General features: G+C 42.3%; 1 protein-coding gene across 10 annotated transcripts in view; it reads right to left on the minus strand.

The window, feature by feature from the left end:
* Positions 1 to 13,238, minus strand: part of IQSEC1 (IQ motif and Sec7 domain ArfGEF 1) — a 347,042-nt gene that overhangs the window by 132,119 nt on the left and 201,685 nt on the right. Inside the window, exon 1 of one of the 10 annotated variants that reach the window (XM_054216250.1) lies at positions 11,059 to 11,739. The exons of the other annotated variants lie outside the window; for them this stretch is intronic. Coding sequence (XP_054072225.1) covers positions 11,059 to 11,135 — 77 coding nt within the window. The 5' untranslated portion in view covers positions 11,136 to 11,739. Of the gene's footprint in view, positions 1 to 11,058; positions 11,740 to 13,238 lie in introns of those variants that run through there. 10 annotated transcript variants of the gene reach the window in all.

Here is a 13,238-nt window from a genome sequence, read left to right on the forward strand (position 1 = left end):
CAATTTCTCCATGATGATGGGGATTTATGAGCAAATGTCAATATTTACACTGATTGTTTGGGGTTTTCTTTATATCGAGCCGAAGATTTTTGCCCATAGCTTTTCTAGGAGTAAGTTTAAACACACAGCATTTATTGCCAGAAGCTTGAATAGCATTTGAGCCTCAACACACACTCACATGGAATCTAGCTTAGAGAAAAGTACTATTACTGTTGTTGTAATTATTGTTCATCTTTTTAACTGAGGGACAAGCCCTTTAAATTCTGCTCTGCTTTCTCCAAGACCACCCTGAAAGTCAGTGTTGTTGCTATGACAGATTAAAACTTCCTCAGCCTTCGCTCAGCCAACTAAACCACACTCTCTTCTCTACCAGGAGGTCAACAGCACGATTATCAGGGGCGCTTCTGGATCAAAGACATCAGATACATGTTTATATTACAAAACTTAATTAAGCAAGAAACTAAGTTCATGCTACTTCTTCACAGAACAGTATGCTTTTATGATTAAAAGTCTGTTTTCTGTTGCACAACTTCCACTTTGAGTAAGACCGTTTTATCTAGGATCTCGTGTCTGTTACTACTATTCTGAAATATATTCTGTTTCGGGGGGTTTCTGACAACTGTTCCTGAAGCAAACTATTGATGGCTCATAAAAAAAGTCAGAACAGGTTCCACAGCATGTTGTACATTTTAAATCTTAATGAAGAAAAATTACATTAGAAAACTTATACATCTGTTCTTAACATAATCATTGGAATACATTTCAATGACGGAAAAAGCTACGTAAGATTGGGCAGGACCAGCTGAACCCTGTTCATTAACTTAACTTGCAAATTTGAGAGATGAAGTACCTACAAGATAGATTTTATGATTTTTGCATGGTGTACGCTTGAATTACGTACGGAGTATAAAACCAGTAGTTCATTTTCTGCGTAGTATAAAGGCATCAAACAGCATGCTTGCTTGTGTCAACTACATCTCTTTGAGCTTATACTTGAGACTTTAATGCAATTGATGTATTTAGATTATACACTCCTTGATTCACCTTCAGTTGCAGTATTTTGATATTACCAGCATCTGCAGGAATAGTAATTTTATTTGTTTCTAAAGACAGATTAAGGTGGATAAGATCTACAAGAGAACAGTATTTTAACCACCTTCTTCATCCATGTTTCAAAAATTGATGCACAACCAGTGACCAAACGGATTAAAATAACATGCAATGGCATCACAGGAGAGAAGTGAGGTGCTGTGGGGTGGTTTGTGTTGGGGTTGTTGGGTTTTTTGTTGTTTTTTAAATCATTGCTGCAGCACTTGTCATGGCAAGGAGACTATTTATGAAATAGTGCAGAGAGCATTTCAGCTCCTGTCCTGATGAGCTGAGTTTGTCCACTAATTCCCAGTGAGACCTAGGAAAAAATCAAGGTAGCCTTCCACTAAGCAAGTATTAATTCTGCAGGGAACGGCAGGCCCAAATTTGGAATGCAGAACTGACAGAAAACCTGCAAAGACAAAATAACGTATATCCAGAAAATGTGAAATACCATGCAAATCACGTAATGGGTTAATATGACTAGTATTTCAGCTCTATGATCAAATCTCGGATGTAAACAAATGCTATTTATTCTGATGTAAATACGAAGAACAGATTGCTGTGAAATGCTCCTTGAAACGATATTGGAGAGGAACGCTCGAACTTAACAGCATCCTGTAAAGCTTCAGGAAGGCAGGGAGAACAGTGCCAGATTCCACCAAGCGCAAGTGCTAACAGCATCAGCTAATAGCTGACGATTTCTGTACATACACAGATGTGAAGAAGTGGTGATTAATCAAAACCTATGGCTAATTCTGTCTCTCATGATGGGCTGCCTTTTCTAAAAACAGCTCCTTCGTACTATGATTACCGAGGAGGTAACAGAACAGATATCAAAGAGGAAACTGACTGATCAACTATTTCTTACTATTAAGAAAAATGTTATTCAGGAATAGAGGAACTTTTCCAGCAGCAATAAGACAGTAAGTCCCTTTTGTCTTAGCTGTTTACTTTCTTCTCCTTTGTTCGCAGTGACATTACTATGCCTGAAACAAGGCACAGATTAGCATATCAAATGACTTCAGTTTTTTGAAGCCTTGTTTGCTTTCACTGTATGACAAGTCAAGATGAGCCCCAGCACTGCAGGGGCCTTTTGGCATCGTCTGTCTTTTGACAAGGATTTTCCATTTTGTACATCAATCATAATCTATTGTAATGATTCCAGTGACAGTCTTCTCCCACACTCGCACGTTTGGCCAAGAAATCCCAGCCAATGCAGAGACCGTGGGTTGGTAACAAGGGCTGTTTGGAGCCAGTTGCTGCCTGGCTGGTTTGTTATTGCTCTTTGGGTGTGGCAGTGAAAACTTCAGTTATCTCTTCCCCTCGAAATAAAACAACAGATTCCATTCACAGGACATCACTGCATCCACCCAGTCACGCTTTGTATGGGACCATGCAGAACTCCCCATACAGATATACTTAGTTTGCTGGGATTTTTCCTCCCATTATACTCCCCAGAAATCTTTATTAGATACGCCCTGCTTGCAAGCACCTACAGCACAACTCTCATTCTCGGCAGCCACGTCAGCACTGCTGTGTCCAGACCCACAGCACTGTCCTGCTAATGGTTCGTGTACTACAAGCTGTCTTTGTCCTCACAACTTACGACAGGAAGGTGCAAGGAGAAGTTCTGCTTCCTTCCAAAATTTCTTCCCACTTCAGTACACTGGCTTTTCCAGACCTAGCATCATTATGTCTCCCTAGAAGACTGAGTGACTGTTTTATTTTCAGTGGATGTATTAATAGGCACAATTACAAAGTGCATCAGAAGGTCACATTGCTCTTAGGTTTTCCCCCAGTTTATTTCCACATTTCTACCTTGAGTGGACAGACCAGGTCTCCTGAAGCTGCATATTTCACTTTCTGTAAAACGGAAAGCAATTCTCGGCTTTGTAAAACATTTTGCATCCCTTTTATGGGAAGAAATCTTTAATTCAAACAGATGCAATCACTAATTCAGATGAAGATGATGCTATGATGACAGCGCTCTCAAGTGGCTTATGAGAACGGAGCAAAGAGTTGAGGCAAGTGAAGATGCACCCACTCAGTGCCCCCCCTGCCTCGCTGAGAGGTCATCGCTGCCTACCGCAGCCAGCCCAAAGGACCCTCTGCGGCTCAGCTGCTCTGATCCGCAGTCTGGAGCGCTGGCTGGAACTCCTGATGCAGGTGAGTTTGCACCAAGACGACCTAAAGCACCCGAGAGACAGACACACACATTTCTGGGTTTGCTGACTGTACGCAGAAGCAGTGAGCTGTAACGGCGGAGCCAAAACAATCAGAAGAATCAGTATCTCAAAAACACTGGAACAAAATTCAACAGGAGCTGTTTGTCAGAGACCTCAACTTGCCCACTTCCAAGCGCATACCACACATTTTAGTAATAATAATAGGATTCTCACAATGGTTTTGATGGCTAAGAGAACCCAGAGCAAATACTAGCCCACTGTGAGACGGAGAGTACTTAAAGATTCTTAAAAAAAAAAAAAAAAATGTTGGGTGGAAAGGTAGGGAGGTAATGGAGAGAAAAGAACTAGAGGGTTTTAATCCTTTTTCTATTTTTTACACTGGCAACAAAGCTGCTGCAGGCAAAGATATTACAGGGGACATAAATCACTCTAAGTCTAAAAATGCTAGAGCTAAGGTTCCTTTACAAGTTGTAGGTGGTGTATTACTTTTAAAAAGATATTAATAGAAAGGCAGCACTTATTTTGGAGTCTCACATTCTCTTATTCTCCCCCCTCCTGAGATTCATTGCTATTTCGCACGGAAGCCTGCAGGATAAGCGGAGTGCTCTGCTGGTACGGCCAGGGAGAGGAGCCCAGAGTGTCAAGCCCCTGTCACGGAAGTTACCATGAAGTGGCTCAGAGAACCCGAGCACCCAGAACACCTTATCTGATTCACTTTTTGATAAAGTCCCGCGCTCCGGATGCATGCATCACTTTACACATGACATGTCTGCAGCTAAGATAATCTTACTACTTTAACTCTGCATAGGCTCATCCTAAATTAGGTTAGTGTAACACTCCTGTGAAGAGGAAACGCGTGTACTGCAGCTTTCAAGAGGGAAGAAGGCAATTTGCTTATTTTCCTGAAGTTTCTACCGGGACAAAATGTTCACGAAACAGAATTTAACAGCATTTCTATTATTATGTAGAATATATTGACAGGTCATTTGACAAAAGGAAAATGCGAGCGTTAGAGCTACCATGTTTTTGGTTGACGGGACAGTTCCAGACCTATTTTTAACTTAGGTAGCATTCCCTTTAGACAACAGCGACTACCAATTAAGGATTGAAAGTAATCTTACAAATGGATGGGGTTTAAATCTTTAGATTGAAAAGCATTCTGTCTTTTTAGACAATTTAGACAATCTTTAAACCTTCGACTTTTAACAAGTCAACATTTTCAGTAGACAGGAGAAGGGGGTTAAATAAAATATTTTCACCGTACATTTTTCCCCTTAGCCTTCACTGTATTTTCATTCCTTCGCTTTTAAACTTCCATTTCTGATTTTTCACAGACATTCCTAGGAGTATGCAAAACACAAAGTTTCCTGGGAGTTTACAGCAGTGACATCCACATACCAGTCCTTCTGTGGAATAGAGTCAGCATGATTTTGGCATTTTGATAAAGGGCATCCCCTCTCATCCCCACCAAGCTGGCAAGTTTGTGTTGCTCTGAAGAGGCCCCTCCAGCACCCTTCCAGCTGCAGCTTCTGACAGACTCCTCATATGTCTCCAGGCCTCCACCGTGCTCCCAGACTCCCTTTTCTGCGACTTAATCTTGGAAAACTATCAAAGGAAACTCAGAAAGCTTCCAATCCCCCTCTGCAGGGCACATCGCCAAAGGCACAATTAAAATGTGACTGCTCTAGGGGCTGCCCATCAGTTGCATCTAAATACAGTAAGGACCAGATACGGAAAGAAAAGCCTGGCAAACAACGTGCTCCCTAGGGGCACAGCTAAGGGCAGGCACCGCCAGCTACGCATCTGTGACAGCCCCAGCACAGATACCACGGCTCCTCAAAACCCTAACACGAATCTTTGAAGGAAGTTTCGTGGAAGGTTAAACTCTGTACAAGTGTGAAAGATGGAGATCCTGAGGATTCACAGATGGTTCCTGTGTAAGAGGGAAGGAGGTGAAGGAAAAGGAAGGTTTCAGAAAGGCTGGAGACTTGACTTACTGATGATGCAGAGAAGCAGAAAAAAGCAAGGCATATACGCAAAAAACTGTCTCCGGTCTGAAACCCAGTTTATCGGTTACAACAGTGGTACGGGGAGAGAAATCACACAGCCCCATGTATTCGTGCAGGATTTTTGCCCTGCAATGCCTAAGTCCCACAGCACACCTCGATGAAATCAGAGGATGGAAAGTTAAGGGATCCTGTAGGATGTCTGTCCACCAGGTAGGAAGGAAGAGCAGCGCGGAAAGTTAAGACAAACCAGAAGTATAAATTTAAGGCATATGAATAATGCATTTTGAACACTTGCAGGAATACTCTCTTTTAGATACAAAGTAGCATTAATTACATTACAATGAAGGCTTCAACCAGATTAACAGGTATTTCAGGTATTTTTAATTTAAATTTCTCAGCTGGAAATTACTTTACTTCCCTGAGTGTAGAAAAGTCCTCTGATTGTTTTTAAGGCATTTTGCTATGTTGTGTATTTATTTGAGGGGGAATACTGCAATCTGCACTTTTTTTGCAGGCTGTACTTCAAGAGGATGGTGGATTTGGGGGGATAAGGAGAAGGAGAGAATTTTATGCTCTCAGCTGCTCTGCAATTGCGTAAACGCTGCCAACGCGAGCCTCCGGAGACAGCGCTGTACTACAGGCCTATGACTCAGCCCTGCTCTGGATGAAGTCACTGTCAAGTGAAAGCAAACTATTTGTTTCTAACAACATATATGGTGAACTCTAAATGCAAGTCCAAGACAAAGCTTCAGTAATTTTTCCCACCCACTTTGCTATTATTTTTTTTTCAAGATACTGCAAAGGAGCTCATCATTTAGATGACAGCAAGAAGAAAAGCAAACCATCTGACATCACCGTTGGTAAGCGAGCAGAAGTTCCCTGCTCTCAAGAACTAGAACCTAAGGATGATTTTTTTCCCCCCTGCTCACTGTTACTAAGATGTGTAACTAATACACAGCTATTGTTACGGAATACAGGATTATGCTATTGTATATAACACCTATAGATTTTTCCCCTTTATTAAATGTTTTTAAATAATGAATTTAACAATAGTATTCCCTTTAACTATTTAGTAACACAGGACAATTGAGTTCTTTGCATCTTTTTTTATGCTGCATTTTACTTAAAGGAAAGAGGCTCCACTTCTTAAAGGAAAGAGGTTGCGTTTTACTTAAAGGAAAGAGGCTGCGTGCCTGTTAGCAAGGATGTCATCTGGCACATCTGAACCCACCTCACATAATCCTAGAAGCAGAGTCCATGCTGTTAACACCAGAAACGAGGAACAAAGACTATCAAAGCACATTCTCTTTAACAAAGAGTTAACCTAGAGGACAATCCTGACATAGATCATTTAAAGCACACGTGCTGTCTTTGAAACTGCATCTAAATTAAGGCTGGCAATTCCTTTAATGGCTTCAAATGCTACAAATTTGTCTTGGATAACAAAGTGGGAAAGAGGATGCGCACAGAGCTGCTGGTGCCCTGCAGAGTGCAATATTAGAGTGGCTTTAAGTAGCTTCTGACACTCAGTTACTTTGTGATACTCTAGCATGGCAGCAATAAGCTGCTCCTACCAGGCAAATTCATGAAAGCATTTTCATTTACAATCACCACTGAAACATCCTAATGGGACTGAATCATAGACCAAAATATAGACCTATTCTTGCCCAGAGATTGGCTTAAGCGCATGATTCAATCTGCCCTGAATCACACTGTTGGAATTGCTAGTCCCAACTGAAGACCAGCAGAAACAATTTCAACTAATCCCTGCTTCAAAAAGCCCAGTCATCGCTCACTTACTGCATCGGGGTGGCTGGAATGGGACGCTTGTTGGAAATGGCCCTACTTGTTCTGCAGGAGACTCGGGACTCCTTTAGAGAGACCAAATTGATGGAAGAAAAATGAAAAGTGAGAAGATATAATTTAAAACCTGTTTTGTTTGTCAAGCAACTGGATTCCAGTAAAGTATCCTTTATAAACTTGGCACTTTCTTTATGTTTTTTAAAATACTCTTATCTTAGCAAGAAGACTTTCTGAGAGGAAAAATTCCACCCAAACTACAGATGATAGTTGCCTTCACTGCCAGTCACAAATTTTCTCACCTTATGCTTTATCTTTAATGCAATGCTAATGGCAACAATTTCTCGCTTGGGCTATTACACACCAGCTGGCAGAAGGCACAGCACGACGCACCCACTGGCTAAAGAAAATCTTCACTTTCACATGCTAACCCTGCAGTCACATGGTTTTATAATCCATTCAGTAAAGCATGAGACATTCATCCTCAAAATCCCACAGAAACACTACAGTGATTTGCTCATCTTACACTTTAATCTGTTATCAAAATATATATCTCTACATGGCTACTATTTGTATTCAAAGGATACCAAAACCCAGCACTTGTGAGGGGTTATATAGCACTGACCAAAACGCGCTCAGTGTTAACGGCAACAGAGCGCACAAGTTTGATTTTCATAAATTAGTGAATTATCAATCATTTTTCGGATCAGGTTTCTACCCCAGTCCCCCCAGTTTGCTGTATACAATCTGCTGCAACTTAGATAAAAGCAGGCTGATAGTTTATATACACATTACTATCACCTTGCAGTAACTTTGTTTTGTGAATATACGTGTGATGGGCAAAGTCCTGGCTACTGAAGTCACTGCCAAATTTAAGAAATAGACTACAAGTGCAGTTTGTTTATTTTGTCCTGTTTCCCCCTTTCCCTTGCTGTGTTGAGAAAATATATCTCACAATCAATTCTGCCAAAGGGCTGCAAAGCCTACAGAAGCCCTCTGCTCCAGGTTGGGCGTCTGCCCTTACCTGGGCTTCTCTTCAGGAATGTCACAGGCACAGCTTGCTATCAAGAGTTCTGGAATTGGATTTTTACCATGTATACTTGAATACATTTGAAAACTGCCACCTCAGAGGGCAAAAATTGTCCTAGTTTTACTCTGTCCCATCATCCAGAATCACTATTTTCTTGCAGTGCCCCAACTGGCTCTACAACTACAGGCGAGGAGGAGGATTTGCTTATTTGCCCCGTCCTCCTCTCCCGCTCCCAGCCCCACAGCTCTGGGCAGCAGGGACGGGCCACCACCACAGTCAGCCTAAACCCCTCGTGTAATCTTGTTCTCAAGGATTTGAAGAAGGAGCCCACTTCCCAAACAGCAGCAGAGTGTGCCAGCCTTCTCCTGCCACCCAGCTCCCTATGTGCAGGGTGTACGTGTTGTGTGTGCATCCCGTGAGAACGCTGCAAGACCCAACACACCCTGCATGGACTTCTCTGGAAGTGCATGGATTTCAACATAGATGCACAGTTCCGCGTAAGCGTCTCCCAGTGCAAGGCAAAATTAGACCATAAATCAGAATTGCCTAGGTCCGGCAACAGACCTAGTCCCACAAGACTTCCCTAAGTAACAAAAGCTGGAAAACACAGCTTGATTTCTGAACGTAGAACAGCAAGCCACAGAGCTTCTGAAGCAACAAGAAACAGTTACCAGTTTTGAGCACTGACTGTAACTAAAGATAAGAGTCATGCTCTGCTCAGACAGTCCACAAAAGGAAAGAGAATAGTCACATTTCTTGTCATGTAGAGCTTGCTAAGTACTGTTGGGGAGGGTGCGTGCACGAGGAGTGATGAGCAGGGCTCTCATGGCCAAGCAACGAGTCTCTGAGTCACCCCACAGGATCAGGAACACATGGCTTAGGTGGGAGGCGGGCAGCTATTCCACAGCATCCCCGTGTCTGCTCTGAAAAGTCATCTGCTGACATAGCACTACCTGTACATGGGGAAGGCTCTGGGGGGTGGTACTGTTTCCCCCAAGACTTGTCACAGCACCTCTTCACCTCGAGCCACGGCTGGTCACCAGGTAATAGTGGTGGCGTAAGGCAATGTCCTACAGTTTGCTCCTGCCTACATTCTCTGACCCATCTGCCCCACACCATCAAGGCACAACAGAGGGCAGGCAATGACCCTAACGCTAAAAATTCATGTAATGGAAACGTTACCCAAGTCCTGCTTTGATTATCTCATGTTATAGATAAAAATAAGAAATATATACACCCAGACACATCCAAAACTCTTCCCCACAACCCCTTGGCTCTTTTCCAAGAGCTTTTTAAACAATCGACAATTACTAATAAAAAGCAATTGAAAGTAAGTCTCAAGAAAGTTTGGGTTTGGTTTTTGATTTTTTTTTTCTTTTTAATACGAACTTTCTTGCACTTAAGTTTCTTATTCTGGGCCATTTGTTTTTCACTGTGCTTTAATCAAGAAATTATTTTGCTTAAAACATGAGAAAGTTGCAGCTTTCCTCTTCTCAAAAGGATGAGGGCAAAGTGCTTCCATCTGATATTTAAGCGCTTAAGTCTTCTTTTTACTTCTGTTCGTGCAAACACACTCCAGGAGACGGGCTCAAGTACACCTAGGTTTTGATGGCAATTAAATTAACTATCTGGAAGGAAATAAATGGACAGTCCTTAGCTATCGCGGAGGTTTCCATTGGGAAACGTAGAATAACTCTACAGTAATTCATTTGCAACAAAGCTGGGATTTTGCCAGGAATCCAAGACATAAAGCTTCAGTTTAGTTGCATTTATTTGTGTCAAAACAGTCTGGCTACATTTCTATTATTTTATATGGTTTCTCAGCAAGGAAGACATTACAATGGGCTGGGAATGGGTTGGAAATTTTTTGGCTTAGAAATGAAATCTGTGAAAAGCTGCAAGAGGAGGAGAATAAAGCTATCTTTTGAAACTTCCCAAGCCAATGGTCACAGATGAGGGTCCTATATTACTCAATGCCAGAAAGTGCGGGGCACCCCTTAAACCTTGAAAAAGATTGGAACAGTTCCCTTTTCCAGCCTTCAGTCACTGCATGAAAAATTCAACTGCAATTAGCATTTAGTACAAAGCACTTTCTGTAGCCTGACAATAGGTAGTCAGAGCAGAAAGTGTACATAACAAGAACAGAATCCTGTTTTAAAGAATTGCATGGTTTTTGTTAACAATGAAGTGATCCCCACTTTTTCCCCAGAAAATTCAAAAACTCTGCTTAGTAGCGTAAATCAAGAGCAAGAAAACAGAAGTTTAGATTAAAAAGCATCAGGGGAAGTTCAGGGACATGTTAAATGGAATTGCTTATTTTGCTGTTCCATTAAATAGGCAAGCTCAATGCATCCGACACCCAGTCCTATTCTTTATGATCACCATTCACCATCAATCATTGAAGTGGTGTGTCAGACCCGCCTAAGTGAAGTGCCCATTGCTCTCAATGCCTGTGATGTGCACTTTGTGCTGGGAGGGAGATGAAAGATGAACTATTATATCACTAAATATCTTGGGGAAAAAAAAAAAAGATTATCTCTGCATTACATAAATTTCCATGACATTTCAATTAATCTCCTAGTGCTATTTACAGTCTGTACACTACACAACACAAGCTACCGTGCCTAAAGATAAAATATCAGAGAAGAAAAACTACTAACTGAGCCTTAGCTGAGTGATGTGACTTAAAGTAAATGTTAAAACCAAACAGCATCATCACCTTTCATACCTACATGCAGAGAGACAAAAGTGCCTGATAATTAATGCAATAAAAAAGCAGCTTTACAATCTTTGTCACAAGTTCTCATTAATTCTCTACCACTCCCTTTTCCCCTGCATATTTGCCTTTCAGCAACAGAGTAGAACAGCAAGGAAAAGCACTGGTGGCATCATGTGCAGCCACCCAGTTCTGAAAAGCATTTCAGAGTTAATGTTTTCTTACCTTTTATAGAAACCGTGAAGAGGCTGGAGACATAAAAACTGCCAGTAATCCAAGCAGAAGGCCTTTAACTTCAGCATTTTCAAATACTTCTACTGCAGCAACTGCAGTCTGCAGCTAGGTTTTAACAACACAAGACTTCTTTTTGTTATGATTTGAATGACTCAAATCCAGTCCAACACACTCCTCTCCTTATTGCTGCAGCATTAAGTGTTTCTAATTGCTACCAATACATGCAGCTCGTCATGCACATGGCACAGCACCTGCACAGTTACAGTATCCTACTTTAATACAAAGAGGCAGTCGCACAAAGGATACAAATTCATGTGCGCTCTTTGATCCTGATGGCAGTTTATCTTTCCAAAAGTCACAGTACTACCGGGATAACCGTTATTACACAGAAATCCCACTTCTCCTTTTGGCTATTTTAGGCCATTCTAAAAGTCCTCTGGTCAAGCGACGTGTATATATTCCGGTTAAGGTTTCTGAAGGACCTTTGGAAAGCATCCTTAAAGCTCACAGAACTTTGGAAAATACAAGCAATTATCTCAATCAGATCTGACAACAACTGCCCTATAATCACACCAGCAGGCTTTTTTTTTTTTTCCTTTTTCTATTTTTTTTTTTTTAAATAGAGCAGCACACAACTCTGTTAATCAGCTCCTCCTGTGTAAATCACATCAGCTCCATTGTCCGCCAGCACCTATGAAAACTGTGGGCTCCTTATGACAGGGGAGGGGAAAAAAAAAAAAAAGACAAAAAAAAAACCAGACAGACAGGCAGAAGTGCAGACCCTCCCCACTCACAAACCAAATTATGCTTATCTTATTCCCAACACACTTTGCCAGCTAGGTCTGCGTGAGGCAAAACTAATCATCTGAGCCACATGGTGCGCGGTGGGGCAGCCCCGCCGCAGCCCGAGCCACGATAACGCCGCCGTTGCCGGGGCAGCGGGGACACGCCGGTGACATCCCGCGGGGAGCGGCCGCCGCCATTGGCCTGCGGGGAGGGAGGGCTCGGCGGCGGGGCCGGGGCGGCGGGAGGGGAGGGAGGGCTCGGCGGCGGCAGCGGGGCCGGGGAGGGAGGGAGGGCTCGGCGGCGGCGGGGCTGCGGCCGGGGCGTGGAGGGCTCGGGAGCGGCGGCGGGGCCGGGGAGGGAGGGTTCGGCGGCGGCGGGGCCGAGCTAAGGATGAGCGATGCAAAGCAGCAGCAGCTCGGCAGCTCCAGCTCAGCCCAAAGCCGTGTCGGTTCCGCAGGGAGCGCAGAGCAATTAGCTGTGAGCTGCTTTGAAGGGAATTTCAAAATTAGCAGCGTTTGCTATTTAAAACCTCTGGCTAGACACGGTAAAAGCAGACTGCTTTTATTCTGAAAAGACAGGAGCCCGCAGTTAATTGCTATCTTTTATGAAAGACATTGGCCCAATTCTTCCACGTTTTTTCCCCCCTCTTATTCTTTCCTCTCCATACCAGTGGGCACATTTGCTTTTAAGGACCCCCCAGTCTCGCAGGATGCTCTGAGCAAGATTTGGCAGGAAACCTTCCTGGCACAAGAGAAGACTTCAATAGCAATTTATCATTTTTTTTAAAGTTCTTGTTGTTGTTGTTAATTAATAACAAGTATCCTAGTGGAGACTGACCAATTCTTATGTGCGGTTTGCTGTTTACTTTTTCAGAAACTGCAATTTGGGTATTCGTCATTCTGTTGAGTTTTTGAAGATCACTAATAGTCAACGTTTAGGACGTAGCTTGCAACAGTACCAAAGAGGTAATAGGAATTTAAGAGTTCAACAGAAACAACAACAAACCCAAAATCAGAATCTGAAGAAATACTTAAAAGCAAAGATTCTGGCACTTGGACCACTGGTGTTTTTTTTTTTTTTTTTTTTTAAAAAAAACCCAAAAAACCAAAAAAATTTTTTAACACTGTTCAAAAAATACGAAAAGAATACCAAACCCCTAAAACTTAACTTGAGGGTCTTTTCCATGGAGACATATCTCATTGCCCAAGTGCCTGGATAATAAGCTATATTTAGGGATCCTTTGGGGTTCTGGTTTTGCTCATTGTCACCGCTCATTTACATAAGTGCCTTGCAACTTCTTAGAAAACTGGTTTTGTAAGTTTACTTGAAATGAAATTATTAATATGCCTGAGTAAGAATTGGCACTTTCATTAGCAAAGTAAAGA

This window comes from Rissa tridactyla, chromosome 10 (assembly GCF_028500815.1).
Source record: "Rissa tridactyla isolate bRisTri1 chromosome 10, bRisTri1.patW.cur.20221130, whole genome shotgun sequence".
NCBI lineage: Eukaryota > Metazoa > Chordata > Aves > Charadriiformes > Laridae > Rissa > Rissa tridactyla.